The following is a 27662-nucleotide window of genomic DNA, read 5'->3' as shown; positions in this document are numbered from 1 at the left end:
CTCTGAAGAAAATATATTTTTTCTGCGAAGTCACTTACTTTGTAATACAACTTTGAATTTGTGCTGTGATGGTAACAAAATGCTGAAGTGGATTACAGCATAGTAAAGTGACTTTACAGAAATGTAATGGAGACATTATCTTTAGAGACATTCTGTCATTATATTAGTTTGTTTACCTGTAAGGTGTTTGACATGTTTTCTGAATTAATCGAAAATGTGACACTACTGTGTCAGTATCTAAGGAAGCAAAATATGTAACTAAAAGCTGTCTGGGCTAATCAACTACAACCAAGGTCAGGGCCAAATGAGGAAAAACATGTTTAAAAGGTGGTACAACCCTTTTAAGCAGTTGAGGACTTTCGTAGTTGTCTGATTCGCTTCACATCATGGAGAGTTGTCAGCATAAACAAAGAGTACATGTACATCTATCCTTGAGTAGTTACAGCAGCATTGAGGACATTCAATGTTATGGTATCATGGTATGGTATGGCATTGCATTTTAGACAAAGGCAACCATTGTGTTTACCTTGCATGTCATAAGATCACTGAGGTATCGGAGACTTGTGTGCGAGTCTACTGAGGAAAGACCAATAAACACAGACTTGTAGCAAACTCAAGTATGGCCCTCAAGAGGATAAAATGAAATATTTGTTCACTATTCTGGGTCGAGATTCATGAAAGCTTCATGGCTAGCATGGTACTTAATTGCTGGGACCAAGCCCAGACTGCCCCTAGCACAGCAAAGAGCGTCATTGAACAATTTTGTTTGTTCACACACAGACGGTCAATCATTGATTTAACAATTGTTACTCACTCGATGCTGTGAGGCTGTGGTTGTTAAAAGTATTTAAAAGTGCCATGTTAGCTACATAGCATTCCAGAAACTCACCCATGGCTGTTTAAAAACAATTCTGTCACTCTCTCTTTCACACACTGTCTATGCCTGTCCCTCATTCACACACACAAACAAACACACACACAAAAAAAACATGAATATGTAACATTGCAATTCCAGATCGCATTCAGCAATGCCAATATTGGCAAAGGAGTAACTCTATCTCTAATAAAAAGCCAGGAATATCATCCAACATAACGAGACAGCTTGGCTCTAAACGTGTAGAAAATGTTCCTATAGTATATTGGATACCTGAGAGGTAGTTCCACACAGACAAATCATATTTTGTCTGGGTTCTTCAAAGTCCAATCATCAAATGCAATTGCTTAGCTCCCATCGTGCCCCATTCACAATAAATGCTGTGTGACTGTTACTCTTGCTTCTATCGTTGACTGTCTTTTGAGGCCTTCACAGCAAAAAAGAGGGAAAAAACGAGTAAAAATAGAAGCTTCATCCCTTGAAGATCAGAAATCATGTCAAGCCGTCTCCAGACTCCAAGGTGCATAACGTCCAACGTTTGGAGAACGAATTAATGTTTGGCTGCAGACAATCTTGACCAGACGAACATGTGAGGTAATAAAAATAGAGTAACATAAAATACATGAGGTATTGACAGAATTTAAGATTTGACACGTGAATGTCTTCGAGATGTTCATCGTATAGCTTATTTCTGTTATTGTTTCTCATTGAAAACTACAGCAGATGGATGTATTAGTAAAATCGACTTGATACAAAAAAAAAAAACACACAGAAAACATTAAAAACAATACTAATATCAAGATAAAAATAGCAGCTGCATTCAAGTTGTTTAGACAATATTGACGGAGATCCGCTGAGTTTGGGTATAGTCAGGAGCTTGAAAGTCACTGTCAATTGTTTTGCTTTTGTGATATCATACTCAGGTACTGGACTCTTTGGGAGGTAGGTCCTCGTTGGTGACCGATGTCACTATGGAGACGGGGCTGTCTGAGGTAGTGCTATGGGTTGTCCTGGCTATCTGGGAGATGCGCTCCTCCACGCAGCCTGCCGACAGTCGGGCCTCTGCGTCGTTGTCCCAGCATTCCTCTATGGTCTCACACAGTTGGTTCAAACCCTGGAACCAATCAGAGAGAGACACACAAACAGGAATAGAACAGGGAGTTAAAACAAAACATTTAAAAAAACATTCAAACTATGGCTATCAGCCACAATAGTTTCACAAATAAGATACCAAATTAAACCAAACTTATCTGATATACCAGCCAATCACAATTATAAAACATAGGTGAACCAATCCTATCCTGGCTGTGTCCCTGTAAATACAGTCACTTTTAATACTCTGTTACTTACAGGATGTTTGAGCCAGAGGTCCTTGAAGACTGGACGCATCTTCTTGTGTACAACAACATCCTGCAAGTCCTCCAGGGATGGATGCTGACCTATTTCCTCTTCAAACGGTAGCATGTATTCCCCAACAGTACCTGAAACAAGGCCAACAACTGTCAACAGACGTGACAATACAAAACTGGATGTACGGTAGGCTACTTAGTAGTTTAGTAGGGATAAATATACATGATGACCATGATAAAGATGCTCTCTTTGCTGGGGTCATTTTAAATGTAATTTAGATCCATTTGAAAATGGAAGTTGACCACAAACTGGGACCAAAGTCAGTCACTAAGCCAGGGCAATGATCCTAATATTTAAAAATGTCAATTCAATTGAGCCCTTGAAAGTCTAGAAGGACTCAAACGAGAGACTGAATTCATAGATCAATCTGTTTATAACTGGGGAAGGAGTCCTGAGTAGGGCCGGAGTTCCTCAAAGTGCTGACTCACCATCTACGGCTGTGCAACGAGACACCAGCTCCCACAGCACCAGTCCCATGGCATACATGTCTATCCTCAGGAACGAGTCCCGCTGGAAGTTGATGGCTCCTTCAAGCACCTCCGGGGCCATGTAGCGCCTTGTACCCACCTGACAAACAACGCAAGAGTGATGGCGTGTGAGAAAGAGAGAGTGTGTGTGTGTGTGTGTGTGTGTGTGTGTGTGTGTGGAGTCACAGCACACAAACACATGCTGAAGTGATGAATACCTGGCCGTGGGTATCTCCTGGAGGCTTTCCTGGCTCAAACCGGACAGCCAACCCAAAGTCTCCAATGACTGCACTCAGATCTTGTTTAAGCATCACATTTTTGCTCTTGAAGTCCCTTGAAAACACATTTTAAAAAGAAGTGATGAATATACTATTACATATTCATAACTAGAACAGGCATATCTAGTCCTTAAATGCCCTTATTTGCCTGAAGTTAACCATCTAATGTTTACCATCTTAAGAACCCATCTCAAGTTATACTCTCATTAAAATGTAGAATTCAATGTTATGAATGGAACAAGACAGGGACAATTCCTGTGGAAATTGCGAGAGGACAGGTATTATGACGACACAATGTTCTAAAGGGGTACCTACCTGTGTGCGATGGTGGGTTTGGGGCCTTCTCCTTTGTAGATGGGGGTGTCCTCGTGGAGGTAAGCCAGCCCACAGGCCATGGTCTCAGAAATGTGACACATCTCGTTCCAGGTCACAGAGCTTCCCTTCAGATGGTCTGTCAAGGAGCCCTGCTCACACAGTCACACAGAGACCCATTGTTGCGTTAAGAATATATAGGGACATCAAGCACAGTGGAACTTATACAGTCTAACCATATGCTTCAGGGCCAATAGTGCAGGTTGGAAAAACAACAGCAAAACTTGAGGCCACAAACCAACACAATTCAGTGTTTCCTCTATATGCATTTATTGGTGGCGGGCCGCCACGAATGAATTTCCTCCGCCACAAATTGATTCAGTCCACAAAAAAATAAAAAATATAATGGATGTTGACTATAAGTGCACCTAAATACACGCCCATCTCTCTCTAACCGCTGATCCAAAATCAGTTGACGACGTGACACAAGGGCTACTCCTGATTGGTCTAAATGTGAACCGGCATGAGAACCGTGCAGACTCAACCATCCCTGCTGAAAAACTGTCGCAAATTGAAGAACTCGCGCAAGTTGGAAACTTTCGCCAAGTTGGACATACTTTTCCAGTTGTGTTTGAGACGGAGCCAAGACTGCTCGTTTGGAAGGACATTGGATCCGTGAGTAACGTAAACCTTCAGAGCTGATGGATGGAAACCGGTATCACAAGTTTATATTCTGTATATATATTTTTTTTTTTTGCCATCCTACCTCTAGCTTTGGTTGAAATTAGGTCGTTGTTTTGAGCGTGCGTGCGCGTTTCATGCGCGTGCACGCGGGAAAAAAAATGCGCGCGCGGATAGGGCTCTCCGCCACCAATGTAAAAATTCCTGGAGGAAACACTGCAATTGGGATATATCCTCAGCAGTGTTTCCCATACATAGACTAGACTGTGGAGGGCTGCCAAAATCTAGTCTCATAACAAACTGAAAGTATTTTTACCAATGTTTTTATTACTATATTACTACATTTCCTGTTGCGGAAAGTGTTAGAGCAGAGGGCGTTTATCCACCCCCCCTCCCGGCGACGATTTTATCCCCTAGGACCATCCCCAATTCCCCACCACCACACGCCACGAACTGAAAGACTGATCATTGGTAAATGATGTTCACCCTTTCGTGAAACTCTATAATGAGCCATAGCTCGGTCTCCAGGTTTGATCCGTGTTTCTCCGCAGCGATGTAGCGGAGCAGGTTCTCGTGCCTCATCCCAGGGGTCAGGAAGATGTCTCTCTCGTTCGTCCATGACTGCTTATCCTGCAGGGACACAACAAGTAAGACGTATTCATTAAGTTCAGTGTCAGTTGTGTCCTGAACTCCTGATCATAATAAAAAAAACCTGTGCAAGGTGTTCTCCCTGGTAATGACTGATGAAGGGTTCATCCGGAACTGTGTTTGAATTAGAAACTGTGTGTTTCACTCAGGACTCGCAAGCAAACCGAACAGAAGGCTCACTCACCTGAATCGGGAAGATCTTCACAGCAACATATTCACTCATCAGCTGGGCCTTCCACACACAACCGAATCGCCCCCGAGCTTTGATTTCCAGTAACTGCAGAGGTTTAAGGCCCAACATAGGTGAGGGTGGGGTTAGACCAGGATCCTGAGAGAGAGAGAAATGGAAAAAAATAATGTTTTACAACAATATTCCTCTACAATGCTATAAGGTAATGTCATGAATATAGCATGGTGTTACTGATACGTATCCATGACTTGTATAACACCACCGTTCTGTTTTACCACTGCACTCAAAACTATGGAACCCTGTCACCATGCTAAAACAGTGAGCCAAACGTATAGCAGTGTAGGGTAACGTAGGGTAACGTAGTGACCTCGCCGAGGTCCACGTGGCCGTAGGGAGGTTTGCGATGGCGGTACATCCACAGGGCTAGCACCAGCGCCAGAGAGAGGACGCACAGAGGGAGCAGAGAGTACACCAGGATGTTGAGGAGAGAGGGCACTTTGGGAGGGGGCCGGATTTTCACTGCGGAGGAGATCAAACAAAACAATGTTGGTGTCAGTGTTAACGTCATAAAGGATAGAACCGTGTGCGCTCACTCTGTAAGCCGCAGCATCATACACAGGGTGACACAACTCACCGCGGTTGCCACTGGCAACGAGGTCAGGTAGGTGGGTGAACCTCTCGTTGCAGTAGTTCCCCTCACAGCAGCAGAAAAAGACCTGAGGGTTCTCCTCCATCGACACACACTCCTGCCTGAAGGGACAGGACACACAGCTCTATGTCAATACCCCAATCCCATCAATATTACGACGTCCCATGGGGGCGCCGGGGTGGTGTAGCTCACGAAGGTGCATGCCACGTGATTGCAGGGTCCCCCTGGTTCGATTAGGGCCATCGACCTATCCTACGTCATCCCTCCTCTCTCTTTCACCCATCCTTCCTGTCAATCTCTACTGTCTCTATCCCGATAAAGCAGAAATGCCCTAAAAACAATGCCTTACAATGCCCCCAAATTAAAACGCCCTTCCTAAATGGTTCAGTTCTCCGACACGTTACTTTCGTATCCATCAACGAAATTCCCCATCAGCAAATCACCCATAAAACCATAGAAACGGATTGACAGTCGTGGCTAATGTATAGTACAGTAATTCCGCCCTCTCGGGTGGAACAGTGTACCTGTCATAGCAGTTGAAGTCGTCCAACCAGCAGCCCTTCTTCACCAGCTTGATGGTGCCCGAGACGTTGAGCCAGGAGGAGTAGCAGTGGAGCCGCTTCTCTTTGTCCCCCTCGCACCTCTCGAAGCCACTCTGGTTGGTCCTCTCCGTCCTCCAGTTGTCATTGTAGTACACGCACTCCCTGGTCTCCGCTTCTCCGAGGGTCGATGCTGAGCGGGGGGGAGACAAGGGTCGACGAGACGACAGAGACAAAAAAGGTCAGATTTCATTCCGACTCGAGTCGGCCTGAGGAAAGGAATTGTAATTGGACCTGAAGATCGGCCATAGTAGAGATTGATCTGGGCCTTATTTGTTTCTATATGCAGCACTTTACGAAACGAGCCCTCCTTGAGCATTTTCTCCACTATTGCTTTGGCAGGCAGCCAACGTGGAGGCCTCCACAGTAAAGGGATTCCTTTGGGTTCCGTTAATTATGTCACTGAGTGATAGTTATAATATGATACACATGACAGTTCTGGTATGTACATTGTCGCACCTAACTGCTTAGAAGATAAACAGAGACCTAGTAAGCAAAAGATAAACATTCTAGAGCAACTGGATATGCTGGGTAAAGACATCAGCTACCACATAAATGGCAATGGTGTTCTTTTTCTATTCAGATAACAACCTTAGAGAATACTTCTGAACTAGCGGACTAGAGCACATCTGGAAACACAGATAAGAAGCTTCAGTCAGTCAGTAGTAGATTATTAAAAGAGTGAAAGGTCTAGAACGTCGCACGTTTGGTATGTACAATATGCCTCAGGAACCATCGCCCTCAGGTGTGTTGTTTATCATTTTAAAATGAAACCTGCAGCATTTTTCAATGCCTTAAAATCAATTGAGGTGGTATTTTTATTATATGGTTTTACTCTTCATTGTGGAAACTATGTGACTGTGATAACTACTACACTTATATATGCAAAAGTGTGTAGTAAATGAAAATAACCAATGCACACTTAAAGGCTTGAATGAGTATTCAAGGATTCAAGATCATTTGTGAATGTCATCAAAATAAAGCTTGGACACAATTTAGCCAATACATCCCCGATCTTTGTTCACTGGAAAAATAATGCCTGTCTCTTTAAATCCCTGCCTTTAGGAGGTTGCCCATCCCCCCAATGTTACCCCCTACACACTCCACCCATTACACACACACACACACACACACACACACACACACACACACACACACACACACACACACACACACACACACACACACACACACACACACACGTTTTAGGCTATTCCAAATTAATTCAGCCAACAGAATACAATTACTTGAATGTGCCAAGTAAGGAAGCACACCAACGTTTTAATACAACAGAAAGAGTCTAAAGCTACTACTGGGACACACGCTCCATTGAACTGTGATGGCATTGCTGATATTAGTGGTCACATGACCAGAGGACTTTTACTACCAGATCATCCCCCATCCCCCCTCTGTCACAATCACAGGAGCCTAAACCACAACATGGATTCTGGAGAAGCAGCTTAATATATTGCCCTCTTAATCTGTGCTATAAGGCATTATATAATAATAATAATAAACAATGACAAACACTAATCTATAGGAATAGGCTATTTATGCCTTGTATTTTATAGGCTATTTATAGCATATTCCTATAGATTAGTGTTTGTCATTACACTTATTATTATATTCTTGATTTTGGGGAATATTATATATATTAATATTATATATTCTTGAAAACAACCAAATTAATTTTAATGACTAGACAGACCAAAGCCAAACAGATGAGGAGAGGGTGCACTTATGTCATAGAGAGGGGGGGGGGGCATTATAGTGGGCCTGGCGCATTCCTGAAAAATTGCCAAACAAAGGAAAACAAAGCTCGTGCTCAATTTCACGTGGTTTGTTGTTGTTGTTGTAAACACTCTAACCAACACTACTATGTCAACAACACCCCAGATTTAGCCTAGAAACAGAGATGTGAAACACTAACCTCAATTTGCTTATTTATCTAAGTGGGTTGACAATCATAATAACCCTAACCCTAACACAAGGAACGAGTTATTAAATTAAGCACATTTAGTCATTTGGATTGGTTTATATTATAGAAAACATCCTCCATTTCTAGTAATACATTTTCTGTGTGAGGTTATTGTAATAGAGTCGGTGATCATTGAAATCCAAACAGAGGATCGCTCCGACACCGGGACTGAGGGTTTCCCTGGGATGTTGATACAGTTGCGGTCGTTTCGTTTCGGGTACAAAAGACACATGCGGATCGGCAACAGCTTTCTCTTGACTTCTACATAAATCAAATCAATATATATGTTTGTACATCACATCCATATGGCTATAATGGAAGTAATGGCTCAGATCATTCGTAGCCTAAAGCGAACCGAGGCTAACAACATAACTGTGAGAATCATACCGGAGAGGAACTAGTAGTAATTGTTGCAATATAAAGATGCACGGGAATGGAAACATGTCTTGGGATAGGAACCATTTGATCATTTCAGGGACAGGTAGAGCCTTACAATCGACTAACCAAATACTGAAGTTCAGTTGGAACATTTAGCTATATATATAATGAAACCCTGACTTGTTTGGAAGGTGTTCACACTGACTGAATACGTTCGTAACAGTTGCCCGTTTCAATGTTAATGGACGCGGGCTCGCTTTACGCTTACCTGCACACAAAGTTCCGAGGAGAAGTGAACAAGTCAGCCACGAGAAAGACATGTTCTTCTCTTATCAATAAACGACGGGGAAGACTTTCTCTTGTTTTCCGTGATCGCGATCATTTAAAACGGAGTTGGTTGTCAGTCCAAACATCAGTCTGTCCGGCACCATCAGAACCACAGGCCGTCCAGCCGCGAGCCGCAACAATGTGTCTGCAACCGCGGCGCAACAATGTTGCAAGGGGTTAAAAAAAAGAACGTTCAATAACCCCCGTGCATGAATAAGTGCACCGTTCCTCAGCGGAGTCGGGTCCAAATTCGGAATCTTTTGTAGTAACCGGTGGGAGGGAAAGGGTTTGCGGCCTTTCTCGAGGTTACTGAAGTGAATAGCACCGTTGCGTCGGGAGGTCGGGGTTTACATGCATGTAGCTGATCTGTGTCCAAAATGGCTACTAAATGGGGTGGGGGGGCTGCAACTCAACACAGGGAAACCCGGATGTGTAAACACAAAGGGGGGAATTCATTCAGGCAGCTTGGGGATGACCTTAGCGCGACACTGTGTGTGGAAGATGATGGCTTAGAACTGGGAAATATCATTCCCGAGATATATTGTTAATAGCAAAATGAATGTGCAATAATACTATGTGCAATATGACAACCCTAGGGTACATAAGGTTCAGAGATAGGAAATGTTAGAATAGGTATAGCATAGCATAGAGTACAGCACAGTGTTTTATTTGTATAGTATAGTATAGTGGATAGTGTACATAGCCTTTATTTATGTAAACCAGCTCTTTTCCCTTCTTGTTTTTAGTTTCTTTTTTCCTAGCACCAGGGGAGCCCCCCCTCCCAAATTTCGTTGTTTGGTACCTGTACTATATCAATGACAATAAAGACCATTCATTCATTCATTCATTCATTCATTCAGTCAAAATCCACAAATCACTGTCGTTTTGGCTATAGCTCAAAGGGTAGGCTTCTGAAATGATTTAATGATTCAAATGTATTGAATAATTAATTGCAGCAGCTGCTGACTAATTCCAACATGCATTGTTTCAGTAGCCAGTAGGTTTCCAGTGACATCAGAAAATGTCACTGGACTATTTTTATTATATTCTTCTATATTCTCTTAATCTGTAGCCTGTCATCTGGATAGCCTCGGGTCTTGGCATCCAGCCAGTAATTTATAGAACAGTGAACCTCCTGTCTAACTTTATATGTAGAGTGATGACATTACATTAAATGCAATGCATAGATACATGGGGCGACAGTGGCGGAGCCGGCATTTAATGATCGCAATGTCGGGCGGTTCGATCCCTGGCTGGCCACGTGTCGAGGTGTCCTTGGGCAAGACACTGAATCCCCAATTGCATGGTAGCTTGCCGCCATTGGTGTGTGAATGGGTGTGTGTGAATGGGTGAATGAGAGGCCATTGTAAAGCACGTGTTAGGCATTATATAGTGCCAAAAGGAAACACAGCAAGGCGTGAACATCTTTACATCTTGAACGTTTTTAAAGAAAAATCAGTTGTAGCTCAGCTGGGCTATATGCACTTATCTAGGGACACGTGCGAGTGGTGTTGGCTTCCAGTGTAACCTGAGACAAAGCATTTCCTTATTACTCTATTACTATATTGACCCTGTAATTCAATATAGTCCATCAGAAAAAACTGGGTAAAGACAGATGTGCTCATGTATTGTCATGGCAACACTGGAAGAGAAAGTATGAGAACGCTGGTCAAAGGTTCAAGTCCTAGAACCCTGAGACCGCCTGACTGACATCCTGATAAAAGATAAGAACCAGATGGACCACAACAAAATAGCATGAAATATAATGAAGATCAAAGAAGGCAATCTGGTGTGAATCAATATGAGCTGCTCTCGGTATTGACCCTGCTGCTTGCTTCACAACCTCTACAAACATCTTGGCCACATAGAGAATGAAAAGATCATTTTGCAGTGTGTTGTTATGTGCATATTTTAAGAAAAACAAGACAAGGAAAGAGTTTAGGGTTAGGGTTAGGTTGGTTTAGGTCTGGGGACTAGCGTAATATACCCAAGACCTGCCTTGTTGTTAGAGAATCATGGAAATTAAAAGTACAGTAGTTTATACAGGGGGAGAAAGAGCCCAGGTGCATTTTAATGAGGCTAGAGGCTTTGACAATGTAGTTCCCCATTGATGACATTAGGAGAAGCCTCAGATGGACATTCTATTCCATGGATCGCGATCATCCCTATCCATGGGGAGTGATTAAAGGGACCCACTGGGCCTGCAAACCATGAATCCTAACTCTGACCTTTAACCCTAACCAAATTGTATTATTCTTAAATTGAACATTGGTTTTGCAGGCTCATGTGTCCCCTTAGGAGCCTGTTCCTCTACCAGGATGATAGATAGACAACACTAGGTGGTAGTAACACTCCATGTGACATGGGCTCTGTCAGATGACTGAGATAATGGAATATATGAAAAGTAACCTACTCCCACACGAGAGTTGTATGGTACAGTGGAGATCCATAAGCATGTGAAAAAGCATGCCAATAAAAGGTTATGTGTGTGTGTGTGTGTGTGTGTGTGTGAGAGAGTGTGTGTATTACTGAAATAATATGTAATGTACGTATGTATCTACTAGTAGATGCATGGTTTCTAATTACTTGACAATTGTACAAAAGACGATGTGCTTAACATAGATCTTGTACCAGAACTCCAGAAGGAAAAGCATAATCCTGATGCATGTAGGGAGAACACATTTTGATATAGAAAATGTGTGTCCTTGTTCCATGCAAACAAATAACATTGAAAAGGTTTGTATATTCGTTGCTGCTTTATTTCAACCTTCAATTATAAAAAAATAAAATAAAATAGACAAGCATATGATAAAATATTTTTGTTCCTCTTTTATTATTTTACAAGATAAAAGACAGATTCCATGCCTGTATGATGTAAAACCTAGTTTGACCGCCCTCTGTATGGTCTGTCACCATGGTCTGACCATGTCGGACAATTCATCGGGTATGGTTTAAAAGTAGTTGGACACCCTGCGAATGGACTGGATGTTGGCGTTCTGGGCCTGCCACTCCATGTGGGTGCAGTAGTTTCCTCTCTCCACGATGTACATGCGGCCACGGAAGTTGGGCTCTTCGTACAGCACCCAGCTGGGAGGCAGAGGAAGGAGAAGAGTAGGGAGAGAGGGAACAAGGGAGGAGAAAGGGAGAGAGACTGTTTAAGTGTTTGCCATTTCCCTTGTCACACTAATAGTTTACTGTAACACTAATAGTTTAGTGCTACGGTATGTAACACTAAGTTCCTACAGAACACTGTAATAGCACTCTACCTATTTATGGATGTAAATATATACGTTTCAGCATCACTTTATGTTTCATGGGGTCAAAACCAAAACAGAAAATGTTGCACAACTAATATCCAAGCCGCTTTAGAGATACGTACGCTCCGTCTCCGTAGACCTTGAGGGAGTTGATGCAGTTCTTGCTGAAGCCGCGTCCCTGCAGGAAGGGGACATCGTCGCACAGCTCGACACACATGCCAGTGAAGTTAGGGGCCTCGAACAGCTCCATCCTGTAGTGCTCGCCATGCTGTTGAAACGAGATGAACGGATTAGTGTTTAACCTTTATTTCGGCAGGGAGTCCCTTTGAGATCAAGGTCTCGTAACATCATAACATCATAAAACACAATCTGGAAAAACAGTCACATTTTCCAACAACAATCACTCCCTGATAACATAACCATCCATGATGGATGAAGGTATCCTTCCTTTCTGCAACTAATTTCTCCTCTATTTCCTAACATGTATAAACACAATGTGACATCACTAAGACTTCCTGTCACCAGGAGTGTTTGAGTGCATATGATCCATTCAACTGGACCTTGTTTTTGTCATTCTTTCAATCTCACATGAAATAATGTGATCTGCCCTTTTGTCTCTTGTAGTCGTTTGACAAAATGCCCAAACAATCCATGGGAAAATGTCCACACAGGCGTGCACACACTCACAAAGACCAAAGCTCCATTTCAGCCATTTGGTGCGCAGTATAGCCTCCCTTTCATTCCTGCCTGTGTCAATACTTTTTTACTAGTCAGTGCTTTCTACTAGTGAGGTTGTGGCTTTATGTGCCAGAATGTCATGCCCCCCTGCCCTAGCCAGACTGGTGTGTGAGCCACTCTGATGCCCCCCCCTGCCCTAGCCAGACTGGTGTGTGAGCCACTCTGATGCCCCTCCGGCTCCCATTCCGACTGTTTGATTCCCTGATGTGGCTGTTAACCCTCACCATTCTAACAGGCTTGCAGGAACCCATGTGGTCGTTGTGGGCGTTCCAGCGCTGGAAGTTGGGGTACTCTCCATGCTCCAGGATGTACTGTTGGCCCTTGAAGTCAGGGTGGTCGAAACAGATGAAGGCCCCGCTCTCCACTTGGATGGAGTTGACCCTGTTCATGAAGCCGCGGTCCTGGAAGTTATCGCAGTCGCCGCAAATCTCCAGTTTCCTCCCGGTGAAACATTTCCCCTCGTAGAACACGATCTGGTCACACATAGAGAATGAACAATCAAACATAGTACAATGTGATATCAATCGAGAGGCAATCACCCTAATCTGTGAGAGGAGTGTGTTTGGCACTGAGAAGCCATTTTCACAAACTGACAGAAAGAACTAGGGATGCTGTCGAGTGGATGGAGGTTGGGTGTGATATGTTTGCTACATTGATATAACAACATCCTAAACACACAAAAAAAGCAACTGTAAACATTAGCCATGGAATGGATCTGCAAAAATAGCATTCCTCATTGTACAGGCTTTTTCTGGGTTTGAGTCCCACCCCAGTCACAGCAGCACAGTCCAGAGGTACACATGTCCTTAGGTGCCCGTATCCAAATCGGGAGGGGTATACCAAGATGGCTGCTCCCAACGTCTAGTTATGGTACTCACCTTGCCTGAGTACTGCGACATTTTTCCAATAGATCCAACCAATCCCACAGTGTGAGAGTGGAAAAATTTGGACACCCTGATATATATGGTCAATAGGGAGAGCGGTGGTATCGCGAGGCTGATACAACAAAGGCACTACAATGGAGGGTTTAGACATTCTGCCACATGGACAGTTTCCCTTACATTTGGCACTGCTGATATTGGACTTTGGCTTAGGAGGGGACAAAACAATAGATGGGTGGAACGATTCTGCTTTGATTGGGTTTTAAGGGGTGGTGTTGCGGTGAGTAGGGGTCGCAGGCTGGCCAGTCGTGCCTGGGTAGGGGGTGCAGTGGGTGCAGTGCACAGAGGACGAGAGACTGGATGGGAGGAAGAAAATAAACACAACAGGGTGGGCAGACAGAGACAGAGAGAGACAAGGTTGAGAATGATAACAGAATATCAACAGAGTTAGACCAGGAATGACAAGCAGTGGATGTGCTGAAGGAAGATGGAGGGAAGAGATAGAGGAGACAGAGGAGAAGAGGACAGAGGGAAGGATTAGAAAAGGTATAAGCAGGGGGGTCAATAGGCTGCAACATAAAGAGACAAATAAACAAAGGTTGGGCAGGCGGGGGCAGGAGGGTTGACAGACAGGAAACCTGTTGTTCAAGTATCACTCACAATCACATCCATTGTTCACCGAAGTTTACCTGGCATGACCTCTCATGTTCGCTCTTCTTCAGACTTTAATTTACCTTATATACTTTATTATTAGTTGCTTTATTTATTTGACTTAATTCTATTATTGTTGATTTTGTATCCTGCTGAAATGCCAATGTCAATTTTACTCTTGTGTGCCTGCACATTACACACGTAATAAAAGCAATTCTGATTCTGATTCTGATTCTAAAGAGTATTGAACTGGATGTATTCAACCTTACAACAGTTCACATACAGACATACAGCAACCATTACAGGTCCAAGCAAGTCAAAAATTGTAGTGAGACAATAAGTGCACCATTATTCAAACCTTTTTTTCAGTGGGTGAAGTCCTTAAGGAATTTGAACCAGGAAGTGCATCACAAAACGTGGGTGCCATAATTACACAATCCAGAGAGTTGAGAAACATTGCATCCCTTTCTGCACAAAGAGTCTCTATTTGTAAAGTGGGTGTCTTATGCCAGGAAGGAAAGTCAGCCAATAACCTGGGGGTATAAAACAAGGGGATGTTGATGATCACAACACATTTATCATCAGCCCAGCACTGGAGAAGTAAGTTACACTTGAACCTTGATTTAACCTTTGTTAAATTCATACTGACAAAGTTATTGGATGTGTTGCATTGAGTAGTATTCTTGACATTTCGACTGGTTTAAATCCTCTTTTAGTGTTATTGCTCATTAATGAACATACTTTGTCTTCATTTTTAATTCATCTCCATTCCTTTTTGGTCCCTGAAGTATTCAGCTTTTTATATTCTAGTAAAGTTCCTAAATGGGTGGCAGCTTGTGTGTTTAGTGTGCTCAAGGTTGATTTGATGTATGGAAGGGTTATCTATCTAAATAGAGATGTTATTGCACGTCATTCATTGAGATATCAATATAGATATTCATAAATTCAATAGCAATGATTTTCATCAATCAAATGGGGTTGTGATTATGAGTTGAATGTCTGACTGCTCAAAATGCAAAAAATACGGGTTCAAACCATTTATTTAGTCATTTACCTTTATTTTACAATATGATACCTTTCATACCACCAAATACTACTAAATACAGAAAATACTAAAAAGTTACTATACCTGTTGACAAATCATTAATTTAGTTCTCATTTCAGGTTTTAACAAACAGCAGAACCATGAAGATGTTAGTATTGGCTTTGGTTCTGGTCCTTGTGTTTACAAGTGGTAAGTCTGTCACTGATTCACCACTAAATACACACTCACTGTTACTAACCCTTCAACTGCTGTGGTGCAGGCAGGGCGATCTACTGTCTCTGTTAGGCATCCTAACATCGGCTGCAGTGCTGTTGTATAGTTACCAACCCTAACCCTAACATAGGCTGCAGTGCTGTGGTATAGTTCCCTGGATGTCAATGACTTCTTTACATCCGGTTTTCAGCTGATCTCTTATGAGATAATGAGCATCTGATGTGTCTCGTCATGTGATATTAAATACATCCCAGGAGTCACGTGATGTGTGAAGACAATAGGCCTACTCATACAAATTATATTACAGTCTAGTAGTCTCCTATCGTAGTGGTCTTATATTATACTGTACATAGTGGTCTCTATGGAAGATACTGAGATTGAGAAAACAGTGTAGCATTGCAGAAATCATCTCTGGACCATCTCTCTCTCAACACCTGTGATGCAGGTGAGGCCCTGGACTGTCATCGTTGTGTTCCAGCCAGAGCCGGTGGAACCTGCCGGCTGACAGTGGAAACATGTCCATCCAATAAGGTTGGATGTATAGCAGCCAGGTTCCTCATAGCCCCCCGTAAGTATTCCTGTCGCTGGTGGAGGTCAAAATCGGAGGACGGACTCATTGTAATACCATTGTGATACCATTCCTCATTCTATTCCATGTATTACAATGAGCCTGTCCTCAGATACCAACCTCCAACGGCCTGCCCAGCACTATAGTACAGTACCTACCATAGGCCACCGCATATTGGCTAAATACTGTACATTCAGAGGCTTAGGTAACAAGACACAACGTCTGGTTACAAACTTAAAAACATGCCAGGAAAAGGTTAATCCACTGTTTTGTTGTTTGCTGATGTGACAACATATTTCTTTCTCTAAAGATGGCTATTTCCAGAGATGCATTAGCATGCTGGATTGCAAACTCTTGCAAACCAACTACATCAAGACAAAGTGCTGTGATACTGACATGTGCAACACATTAGAACATCTACTGGGATAGACTCGGACCAGTGAAGATAGAAGAGAGAAGCATTGTTGAAACGCAATTAAATGGTTTCTTTACTATGTGCTGTCTGCTGTCAAGTACATAAGTTATCAACCCTTACAGTAAAAACAAGATTTCCTGGAAATCTACATGTGTGGAGTATTCTTACAACCCCTTTTCCCAAGGCTCAACAGTGTTCATGTCACTACACCCTACTGTTCAGAAGAACTCTTGATATATTGTCTTTTTAAAATCTGAACAAAGCAAATCTAATCATCATTGGTCACAATTGGACACAACTCACAAGACTGAATTACATAATCACTTTTTAATGATTACAATCAAAAACATTTGTACAACATTTTCAACATTAGAAAATGGATGCAGATTTTTGGCTGACAAATAACTGCTATGAAAACAAACTATCTGACAAAGAGGTGGTTATGTGGAATCGAAGTAGAAAAAGAGCTGTATATTTGAGGGACAAAACTAGCTAGAGATGTATCAGAGGAAATGTCATCGTTTATTAGGCCATTTCCTAAACATCAGGGTGGTATGGTGTAACAGTGACACAGAGTGGCAGGTGATGAGGTGTAGATGTCTCCTGTGTGGGAGAAATAAATCACCAATGAAACATAAACATCCTTTGAACAGAGAGGAGTTGGTTGCCTTCATGAAACCGATACGCAATGAGAACCTATAGCTAACTTCTGAACCTATAGATAAGTTCTCTTACTGTTCCGTTGCATGGCAAGACATTAGTTCTGATACATCTCTATGAGGTTCTGTTTTTTGCATCAGTGCTGAGCACGGACATGGTGGTGATGTAGAGGTGGTTTGTGGGAAATATACAGTATGACAGTAGACAGCCAATCACTCAATCTTTCGTAAAACAAACTGAAGAAAAAAATAAACACAATAATGACAAAGGAAATATTGATAAATAATGGTGTTAATAAGAGTTGATGTGGAGGAGGACTGGCAGGTAGCCTTCAAGTAACGGGATATCCCAGTGCAGTGTCCAGTGTGCTGATTGGGCGGCTGACTCTACATCATGGAGCAGGATGTCTTTCCTGGTTGCACACCGCTGTCGATCTTCTCCGCCTCCAGGATCATCCTCTTGAACACCTCCACGGCCGTCTGAGTGAGAGGACACGCACACACACACGCACACGCACACACACACACACACGCACACACACACACACACACACACACACGCACACACACACACGCACACACACACACACACACACACACACACACACACACACACATAGATAAGACACCACACTCCCCCACCGTACACATCACTCCTCTACCCATCATTGTCTGACACACGTTTTTGAGAGAACCTACACTACTCTATTCACATACAGTAGAATATTGGTAATTAATCTAGTTTATAAAGCATGTACTGTATATAAACACATTTAAACACATTTACATGTACACAATAAACAATGAAACCTCAAGACATCTTTGCCCTAAAGTGAACACTGCCCTACGGGAGATAACCTGCCCTCTGCAGGGGAGTGCGGAGACTACTACAGGTGATAGATCCTTTTCTTGTTATGAGTACCTGGTTCTCTTTAGCAGAGGACTCCATGAAGGCGGCATTCCAGGAGTCAGCTAAAGCTTTCCCCTCTTCACAGCTGATCACTCTGGGAAATAAGGAACATCAAACCAGTCAGACATCATTCCTGTCAGCTTCATCATTTGTGTTACACAGGATGGGCCTGTAACGCTGGCCTTGGCTGACCCATGGACACTACATTTACATTTTTGGCATTTTGCAGACGCCTTTATCCAAAGTGACTTGACAACAAATACATACTACTAGGGTGTGTGAGTTGACATGAACATTCTGATGTCACTGATAAGTATTAACTGTGTGAATATGTAGGCAACATACCGTTCCATGTGTAGGTCGTTTTTATTTCCCACCAACATAATTGGTACTCTGCAGTAAAAGAAGAACAAAACGAGTGTTGTGTGCTATACGTACAATGTTCCAGGCCTCCAAATGTCAGTGTACATCATAGTTCACGAGGGAAATACAGAAGGAGATACTCACTGAACTTTGCCCACCATGTCCAACAGTTTGTCATAGATAACCTGTACTACTTCAAAACTGAGACAAGACAAGAGGAAAAACAGCAGTTAACATATACTCAACAGTCACTGTAGCGGCCCATGCTATAGAACTATTTTCACAAAAGGTGTACTGTACATTAAAACTGACCTTTTATTGGATGTAACTGAGTAGACCAGAATGTAACCGTTGATATCTATGGAGTACGTCTGAGGAAAAATGGAGTACTCATCCTGGGGGGAGAGATGGGGTGAAATGAGTGTATGACATTGTGCCATGAATACATGAGTACACTGTTTTACCCAACGGTCCTTGTGGCATACAATCATACCTGTCCCGCTGTGTCTACCAACTGCAGATGGTAATCTTGTCCATTTATTGTGATCATTTTTGTAAATGCTGTCAAAAAGATGGGAAATAAATGTCCATCACACAGAACATCGGACAGAACATTTTCAACAGAAGAAAAAACATTTCTTCCCTTCACAGGGAAGCCTAAAACAAAATGGATGTCACTAGGCCTATTCCCTCGTGTCAAAAGCGTCCTAGAGATGAAGGGCATACAGTACATTTCCCATATGGTGTTTAGAAGAGCAGCAGGAGCACACGAGTGCTTTCCCTGCAGCGACTCCCTGCTGGTAATGCTGACTTCACTTTATGCTAACCAAAGGCTATTTATAGATGAGACCAGACCCCACACCTGAGAGGAGGCTTGAATTGTGCCTGCTGGAATACAGTATGCTGTAAACGGCTATTGTCCAGAGAGGCAACCATATTTACCATGACGTTAAGTGTGTAGGGTGGTTGGGGTGGGGGCTGGGGCATTAATGTGCCAAAAAAAGCTGTATTCCTAAAGGCACTTACTGTTTTCTATCGTTGGGTCATATGAGTCAACAAACTGGCCTTCCACGAACTGAATTGTCAATGAGGACTTTCCTGCAGGGAAAAGAACAAAACAAATATTGAGTGATATTTGACCCACCCCCTAAATGGTAAATGGACTGACTTATATAGCGCCTTATTACAAAGCGCTTTACAAAGGCCTCTCATTCACCCATTCACACACACATTCACACACCAATGGCGGCGAGCTGCCATGCAAGGCGCCGTCCCGCTCACTGGGAGCAATTTTGGGGTTCAGTGTCTTGCCCAAGGACACTTCGACATGTGGCCAGCCGGGGCTCGAACCACCGATCTGCCAACCTTGTGATCATTAGACGTCGACTCTACCTCCTGAGCCACAGCCGCCCCTAAAGACAATGCTTTGTTGGAATGTCATCAAAGTGTAATGAGAAAGGCAAAACATATATTCAGATGATTTTTGTGAGTGTGCACCATCTTCAAGTACATCTTGTGCACTGTTCTGTATCCAATACAGGATGTGTTGGCATAATTATGTAATAACTAGACTAATACTGTGCAATAACTATGTAATAACTAGACTAATACTGTGCAATAACTATGTAATAACTAGACTAATACTGTGTAATAACTAAATATCCACACATCTAGATGAGGCCAGATATAGGCCTGTATGCGTCTACGCTATGGCTTCTTGTCACTAGCTGAACAAGCTTTTACTAGAGTAACAGACATTGTAATGAGCATAGCTCGACAGATTAGGAAACACATGTAAAACAATGCCTAGTAATGTAGGCTTACTACCTAGTGCGACTGACTGGGCCGCATATCACCTGGGCGCGCGCTAGTTAATTAATGTCGCGTGACAAACGATACTCCCTATAATAGAAGTCCATTATAGGAACCGTTATCCGCTATCCGATGGACTCCATACATACAACGCAAAGGCTCACACCTTAAACCCCCCATCTTGTGTCATCATTTATATGATATTAATAATGTTACAATTATAAAATAATGTTACCTACCTACGGATCTGTATCCGAGGATGGCGATTTTACGGGATTTCGGCTGCGGCATATCTCGTCCTGGTTATCGCATCTAGTCCTCCGGATGTAACAACGCAATCTCCAATGTAAACGGCATCAAAATTGAAAGGAGTGATTCGACATCTATCCTCATATATAAGCCCACTACTATATCGTTCGTGATTTGAAATGATATCTCTATCTATGGGTAGAAAATGGAATTCCTGAACATTTAATAGAGGAGTGAGATCGGCTATCTTCTAATATCTGCGTCACTCCCCTCTGCGATATCATGAATTAGTGATGAACACGAAATGCTGATTGGTTGAGAATTGAATAAAGGAGGGCATTCTTTCCCGAGCTGAACAATGGTTGGATAGAATAGCTGTTTGTCTGGCTAAAGTGACCAGTCTCTTCTAATTCATTGGCCCATTACGAGTGTTATGGCCACGGGCCGGCGTCTTGGGTGGTCGGTAGCAATGTCATTTGTGCCCATAAAAGTCACTCAATCGTTTAAATTACATAATTATTACATAGTAGTAGAAAATACAGAATTAGGGTCTCTGACCTGGCTGATGTGAGATAGATTATGGAATGATAAAACATGAATAAACTTACATTTGAATATATTGCAGGTGAATGGTAGGCCTAACTGCTGAATGAATGAATGAATGAATGGTCTTTATTGTCATTAATACAGTACAGGTACCATACAGAACTGTACATTCATACAACGAAATTTAGGAGGGGGGCCTCCCCTGGTGCTAGGAAAAAAGACTAAAAACAAGAAGGGAAAAGAGCTGGTTTACATAAATAAAGGCTATGTGCTCTCGAAGGTTTAGTGTTTAGTGTTTAATCAATGAATGTGTGCAATGTATTTTTGGAGGGGGTTCATTATAGGATACAATGCTTCTCATATTAAGCTATTCACATATTTATTGTCAGACTATGATAGGGAAAAGACTCACCAGTTTAAATACGGTAGTGCATTATGGTTTTGGAGTCTGGACACATATTCAGTACTTCATCTTGACCAATAGAGGTCACCACAATATCAACCAACTCAGACATTTTACTGCCAATCTAAATAATCGAATTGAGTTCAGTAAAAAAGGGATAGTATAAAATATAAATTAACATGATTCACCAAGACAGTATTAGGATATTTAGTTCCCTTTCCTAGAGACCCTAAACCACCTCAGTAACATTTTTGATCTGGCTGTAATATCATTTGACACCTTCGGTAGGTTGATTTGAATTTGTGATATGATCATTATGATTTAACTGCAATTTGCACACCAAAACATCTGAGTATTAGTGAATTTAAGAGACTGGACTGCAGCGAGTAGTTTGATTCAGCGCCAGCTTGTTCCATTTTAAGTTAACAGTACAGTAGCGTTGAATTTCTACAGTAGGCCTACAGTAGTAGTAGTAGTAGTAGTAGTAGTAGTAGTAGTAGTAGTAGTAGTAGTAGTAGTAGTAGTAGTAGTAGAAGTTTAATTCTTAATAAAATAAGAAAATGACCGAAAAGGTGTAGGCTGAAGCAAATAGCTTATAGTGCCTACCCTTTCACATGTTATATTTAAAACAAAACAGAAGCAAAAAGAGTTAGTTTGGACTGTGGTTAGATGGAGAATGTGAGATTAGTCCACAGGGCCTGGCTGGTGCTGGGGGGGGGGCCATGTGCCCTCCTTCTCTGTATGGGCATATGTAGTGTTAGCAGGTATGGCTGTGGGGAGCAGCAGACATCGGCCTGTTCCAAACCATACAGAGTCACGTAGAGGCCAGCAGCAATGAGCTCCTGCTGGGTGGCCATCAGATGGCAGCTGTGCCAGTCGGCATGTCGCTCACGGCTAGTTTCATGTCTGGCATCACCGTGATTGACACCCCAGCCAAGGTCTTACTGCTTTGGGACAGTTTTCTGGATTTTTGGCCTGGCCGCCTACACCATCAGTTCTCTCAGCACGGCTGAGATCATTTCCCATCTCTTCCACCACCTAGGGATCGCCAGCACCTGCAGGGTAAGAAGGACACATACTGGATTGAAGTCAAGAGGAACTAATTGGGGAAAGGCACTCGAAGGAAGAAGCCGGGAGGAGTTAAAAGAGAGAGTTGTGCTCGGTTCAACAGTGACTAAAGCGTAATTACAGCTATTGTCTAGCTCTAGCTGATCCAGATACAATGCCCCCAAAATACAGTAGGCTAGTATTTGTACAAGTGCAGTACGAGTATTTTTTTTAATTGTTCCTTTTATTTCTCAGCTCTGACATCTTGACTGATCTTGTCACCACAATCTTAGTGGTATATAAAGATGTGGAGGAAGATGTTTTACTCAGACCTCTTCGCATGTCCATTGACATGACACTGACTTTTGTCTGGATGCACCTGTTGCTGCATCTGGTCTGATGAGATTACAATTATGCTATCATCTAGCTCTTTACTATGTCTCACATATCTAACACACATTATTGAATGTAAATCACATTTCTCCCTAAAAACCTAGGGAGTATGTGATTCTTTTCAAAAGATATTATGTTTCAATAGTGTGCTCGTAAGCCTCAAGCCTTAATATAACTGTGGTCTAAAACCAAACCTCAGGCATACAACAACAGTACAGTAACTCAGGCAACAATTAGTGGCTTAAGCCCAGAGTCAGACAGTGGAATTCCGCTCAGGCATATATGTTGGGCAGCTGATGAGAGGATGAGGCTGCTCACCATACTGGCACTAAGTACTAAAGACTCACACAATAACATACCCCTCATTCTATTTCTACATACATTGGGGGAATGTCTATCAACAAGTTTATGACTTGTCCAGGGAGAATATAAAACAGACACCCAACTCCTTACAATGACACACCAGTGGCACATTTCTCAGCACACACGTCCCAGGAAAGACTGGTGTCAGCAATAAAATATTAGTTCTGCTTTACAGCGGCACTTTGAGGCGCTACGTGGGGCGTCAAAGAGACACAGTGTGAAATATTGCCATGATGCATGCTAAGATCGCTCACACACGCACGCACCCACAAACTCACTCACTCACTCCCTCACTCACACACAGACACACAGACACAGACACGGACACACAGACACACACACACACACAAAATAAAATGATGATGGCAAAGTGTTTGTCACTAGTATAGTGACAGTAGTATATTTATTTTACAGTACATAGTTTATGTAATATATAATTAATTTGAAGTTGAACGTTATAAATCACATTATGAAAAGTATATCTCAGTTGCCTCTTTGCATTTCAAACCCGTAGTTCCTTTAGCTCTGTACCAAACCTGCAGCTGTAGCTGGTTCTGCTGAACCTGAGGTGGTTGGCAGTTGGCATCATCACCAGCCTCTTTCAGCTCACTGTGAAAGCGCCCCTGGCTCCATTAGTATGCCAGCCCGTGTGCCAGCGGAGGGAGTCACTCACATCCTCCAGCTGGGCCCCTGCCACCGATGGGCACCTGGACCCACTCAAAAACCTCATGAAACGGAATGCATATTTAACTCAGTGGAATGCGTTTGTATGGCACCTTTCATCCAGGGGTCTCCACACGTCTCATTGGATGTTTGGAAGGTAGCTCATCTTACAAGCCCATCTCCAAGGTGTTGAACCACCTGTGAGATGTAAAAGCAGCCATTTTGTGCCTCTCTACATCTGTTTTTGGCCTGTGTCCAGAGTTGCTCAGTAGCTGAGAGACCACCACATCTATCCATCTATGTGACTTTCTCAATGTGTTCAATTCTAGGAATCAGATGATTATCACCTCATGAAGCATTTATGTATGATTGGCAAAGATTAATTGGCAAAATATTTTTGACGTTCAGAATAGAAATAGTTAGATCAATCAAACAGTTGATTGTTGTGAGTTGTTAGAAAAATCGAAATAAAAAATGTATAGTTCAAGAATCAAACAGTTGATTGTTGTGAGTTGATTGACCATTGTGTATCCTAATCAGCACTGCAGTTAGATTTGAGCTTTGAGGGATAATACCTTTGTTTATAACACACTACCCTCTCTCCTTTTTTAACAGACTTCTAAGTAACAGACTGCTCGTCGATGGAGGGAGCGTGGAGAGAGTCTCAACCCTCCGATTCCTGGGGGTGCACATACAGGATGACCTGTCCTGGAAGACCAACACAGCAGCCATCATCAAGAAGGCACAACAGCGGCTCTACTTCCTGAGAGTCCTCAGGAAATACCACCTCAAACAGGAGCTGCTTGTGACCTTCTACCGCTGCACAGTGGAGAGCATCCTCACGTACTGCATCTGCGTGTGGTTCTCCAACTGCACAGCCGCAGAGAGGAAAGCGCTACAGAGAGTCGTGAGATCGGCCCAGAAGATCATCGGCGCCCCCCTCCCCTCTCTGGAAGAGCTGTACAACACACGCTGCCTCAGGAAGGCCTCCAAGATCTCCAGAGAGCCATCCCACCCTGGGAACGAACACTTTGTTCGGCTGCCCTCGGGCAGGCGGTTCAGGACCATGTCCGCAAGGACAAATAGACTGAAGCTCAGCTTCTACCCCAGGGCCATTCAGGCCCTGAACACAGCAAAGACCTAGGTTCATAGGCCCTGGACAATCTAGAAAATTTGATGGCAGCTACTAGATTGTAATCAAGTGCAATACTGAAACACAACTGTGAACATTTCAAACCTGCAAACTGCGACACTTTAAATGAATGTGCAATAACACTATGTGCAATATGACAACCCTCGGGTACATAAGGTTCAGAGATAGGAAATAATAGGATATTTATAGCATAGCATAGAGTACAGCACAGTGTTTTATTTGTATAGTATAGTATAGTGGATAGTGTACATAGCCTTTATTTATGTAAACCAGCTCTTTTCCCTTCTTGTTTTTAGTATTTTTTTCCTAGCACCAGGGGAGCCCCCCCTCCCAAATTTCGTTGTATGGTACCTGTACTATATCAATGACAATAAAGACCATTCATTCATTCATTCATTCATTCATTCATTCAAGTTTTACTGCATTTAATTTACATAGCCACCTGGTAGTCTTCTATTACATTATGATTATGATCCACAGCGTTTTCACTGCTGCTCCATCTGTGTTGTTTGTGTGTTTAAGTCTCTGTGCTTCTGCGTGCTGCAGGTGAGACCCAGATAGGCCTGTTCCGTGGTACTTCATCACCGCGCTCGTTGTTGTCAGAAGCACAATTGCTTTGTACGCTCATCTGCTGCCTCAGCATACCCAGGCCTGATTTGGTCACTTTGGAGCCCCTGTTAGCTTTGTTCAGCTCGCTTTCCCCTTGATTCCATGGATCATTACAAATGGTGTCTTTATGTAGTGTGTTAACCCGGATAGTCGTTTCCCCTGGGTGCCTTTATGATCTATTCATCATGTTGTCCCACTTTATCTCCAGACGGATCTGGCTGTTTAACTTCAGCTTCCTACTCTGCTCAACACCTCTGTTGCCTGTGGTGTGATATTATACCGTACAAACATGATATGGTGTGTGTTTCAGTTACAGTATCATAGCTGAAGATGACAATGTCATTTGAGGGAGCAGTGAAAGTCATTTTAGGAGCATTCACAGTTGGACAGTGGAATTTGTATTGTGAAATCTCAATCCATATGAAGAAGTCTCAGCAAATGGAGTTCTTATACCATATTACAGTTTTTAAGAAGCAAGATGTCTTCAAAGTAAATTATGCAGACGCTGCCTGGTACTATTTCTGGAATGACAACTTGCTCGACAAGCCAGGGGCTACGCAAATGTGGCCAAATATATAGATAAATAAATCAACATTTGAAACATCAAAATGAAATATTCTTGGCCTTGCCTTCTTGCCTCGGAGAAAGAGTTTTTGGACAATTCCTCAATATTTTTTATGCTCGCTTAATTTGCATTGCTGAGAAGCTCCTCGTGTCACCTGGAGGGGTGAACAGAGCAGCGTCGCAGCCAATTTCCAGATGGCGTTTCAATGCGTGACATATCCTCAATTTTCGATGAAACGCACAGCCACTTCCACAAGCCTCCATTAGCCAGGGTATGAAAGACAGTCAGACACGCAAAATGGAAAGTGTCCAGTGGGTGAATATTCACATCTGCACCTGCTGAATTATTGACGGCCATGTAGCTCGTGTCTGGCCTGTTGCACACGGGACCTATTGCACGATGTCCTTCTGCTTCAGATCACTTTTGATAATTACTTCAAATGTTGTACTTGAGTCGAAGCCAGCACATGTCTTTGCCTACCAGTGTCACTAATGCCTCTCAGAGCTGTTGCTTTTTTGAGACCTGATTCAATGTTTTCATAGCTGGCAGCTTGGTGCTAAATTTAAGTTGAGAGACAAAAGAAACATGGACACACACACACACACACACACACACACACACACACACTCACACACACAGGGCCGGCCTGTGGGTCTGTTGGGCCCCAGGCGAGATCTTGAAAACGTAGTAACTAGTTTTTACAAATAATAATCGCCACGTCCAAGAGAAACACTGTGACTGGTTAAATTGATTCACCAGACATCTTTCAATCATCTTAGCTGACACCTAATTTCACCAGTCACAGTGTTTCTCGGACGTTGAGCAACGTGGCAATTATTATTTCGTTAGCCTCATAGCATAGCATTGCCTAAGTCATGCTTTACTTGGTCACCTGGTCACTGGGCCATCTTTGTAGGTAGTGTCAAGAATGCCAATGTCAAAGAGATGACTTGGGCAGATAGTGATTTTGGAATGTAACAAGCATTCTGATAGGCTGATGGCATAGGCAATAATGCACAGTGAATCAGCAGTGTTAGGAGAGTAGAGTTAGGCAGATATCTCAATTTGGCCTGTAGTGGCTTCAAACAATTTAGTAACCACCGTCCAGGCAAGACAGGGGTTTTGACGCACATCCAAATATTCAAACCAACAAAATCGTATATCCAGTCCAGGTAGAATTGCAACAAAAATATGGATTTATTCTCCTTTAAATATAAACATAAAATTCACACTTTCAATGGCATCTTTAGAAAATAGAAAAATAACAAAATAAAAAATCCACAGAAGTTCACAGTATATATCTCAGTATATTTCTCCAATATAAATCACAGTATATTTCTCAATATAAATAACAGTATATTTCTCAAT

General features: G+C 42.6%; 3 protein-coding genes across 4 annotated transcripts; all 3 read right to left on the bottom strand.

Moving 5' to 3' along the window:
* Window positions 1-1715: 1715 nt before the first annotated feature.
* LOC308171876 (activin receptor type-2B-like) lies at window positions 1716-9016 on the bottom strand. The gene is made up of 11 exons (XM_080546783.1): window positions 8733-9016; window positions 6034-6241; window positions 5495-5610; window positions 5228-5379; window positions 4855-4998; window positions 4509-4652; window positions 3345-3493; window positions 2970-3084; window positions 2713-2851; window positions 2225-2355; window positions 1716-1988 (listed from the first exon to the last, which is right to left on the bottom strand). The coding sequence occupies exons 1-11, from the start codon at window positions 8782-8784 to the stop codon at window positions 1794-1796; spliced, it is 1545 nt and encodes a 514-aa protein (XP_080402909.1). The 5' UTR covers window positions 8785-9016; the 3' UTR covers window positions 1716-1793.
* Window positions 9017-11738: 2722 nt separating this feature from the next.
* On the bottom strand, window positions 11739-15566 carry LOC308171887 (gamma-crystallin N-A-like). Of its 2 annotated transcripts, none has more exons than XM_080546798.1 (4): window positions 15448-15566; window positions 13011-13259; window positions 12171-12316; window positions 11739-11878 (listed from the first exon to the last, which is right to left on the bottom strand). In XM_080546798.1, the coding sequence occupies exons 1-4, from the start codon at window positions 15475-15477 to the stop codon at window positions 11743-11745; spliced, it is 561 nt and encodes a 186-aa protein (XP_080402924.1). In that variant the 5' UTR covers window positions 15478-15566; the 3' UTR covers window positions 11739-11742. The 2 variants fall into 2 exon arrangements, with proteins under 2 accessions (XP_080402924.1, XP_080402923.1); XM_080546797.1 differs by lacking the exon at window positions 15448-15566 and adding an exon at window positions 14677-14913.
* A 1312-nt stretch (window positions 15567-16878) lies between these two features.
* On the bottom strand, window positions 16879-20790 carry LOC308171502 (GTP-binding protein Rheb-like). The gene is made up of 8 exons (XM_080546368.1): window positions 20543-20790; window positions 19518-19589; window positions 18985-19052; window positions 18804-18886; window positions 18636-18692; window positions 18474-18521; window positions 18141-18222; window positions 16879-17698 (listed from the first exon to the last, which is right to left on the bottom strand). The coding sequence occupies exons 1-8, from the start codon at window positions 20592-20594 to the stop codon at window positions 17606-17608; spliced, it is 555 nt and encodes a 184-aa protein (XP_080402494.1). The 5' UTR covers window positions 20595-20790; the 3' UTR covers window positions 16879-17605.
* Window positions 20791-27662: the final 6872 nt, after the last annotated feature.

Source organism: Nansenia antarctica, assembly GCF_963989245.1.
Source record: "Nansenia antarctica genome assembly, chromosome: 16".
NCBI classification, from domain to species: Eukaryota; Metazoa; Chordata; class Actinopteri; order Argentiniformes; family Microstomatidae; genus Nansenia; species Nansenia antarctica.
The sequence above is the reverse complement of the archived record's forward strand: the minus strand, read 5'-3'. Positions and strand labels throughout refer to the sequence as shown.

Coding starts and splice junctions, on each gene's coding strand:
- LOC308171876 (XM_080546783.1), bottom strand. CDS start 8,784: ATGTCTTTCTCGTGGCTGACTTGTTCACTTCTCCTCGGAACTTTGTGT. Junction 3,494..4,508: donor TTATAGAGTTTCACGAAAGG/GTGAACATCATT, acceptor CTGTGTGAGCAG/GGCTCCTTGACAGACCATCT. Junction 3,085..3,344: donor AAACCCACCATCGCACACAG/GTAGGTACCCCT, acceptor TGTGTTTTCAAG/GGACTTCAAGAGCAAAAATG.
- LOC308171887 (XM_080546797.1), bottom strand. CDS start 14,775: ATGTTTCTCAACTCTCTGGATTGTGTAATTATGGCACCCACGTTTTGT. Junction 13,260..14,676: donor CTTCACCCACTGAAAAAAAG/GTTTGAATAATG, acceptor ATGTGTGACCAG/ATCGTGTTCTACGAGGGGAA. Junction 11,879..12,170: donor AAGGTCTACGGAGACGGAGC/GTACGTATCTCT, acceptor TCTGCCTCCCAG/CTGGGTGCTGTACGAAGAGC.
- LOC308171502 (XM_080546368.1), bottom strand. CDS start 20,594: ATGCCGCAGCCGAAATCCCGTAAAATCGCCATCCTCGGATACAGATCC. Junction 19,590..20,542: donor CCTCGGATACAGATCCGTAG/GTAGGTAACATT, acceptor TTTTCCCTGCAG/GAAAGTCCTCATTGACAATT. Junction 18,887..18,984: donor TGGTAGACACAGCGGGACAG/GTATGATTGTAT, acceptor CTCTCCCCCCAG/GATGAGTACTCCATTTTTCC.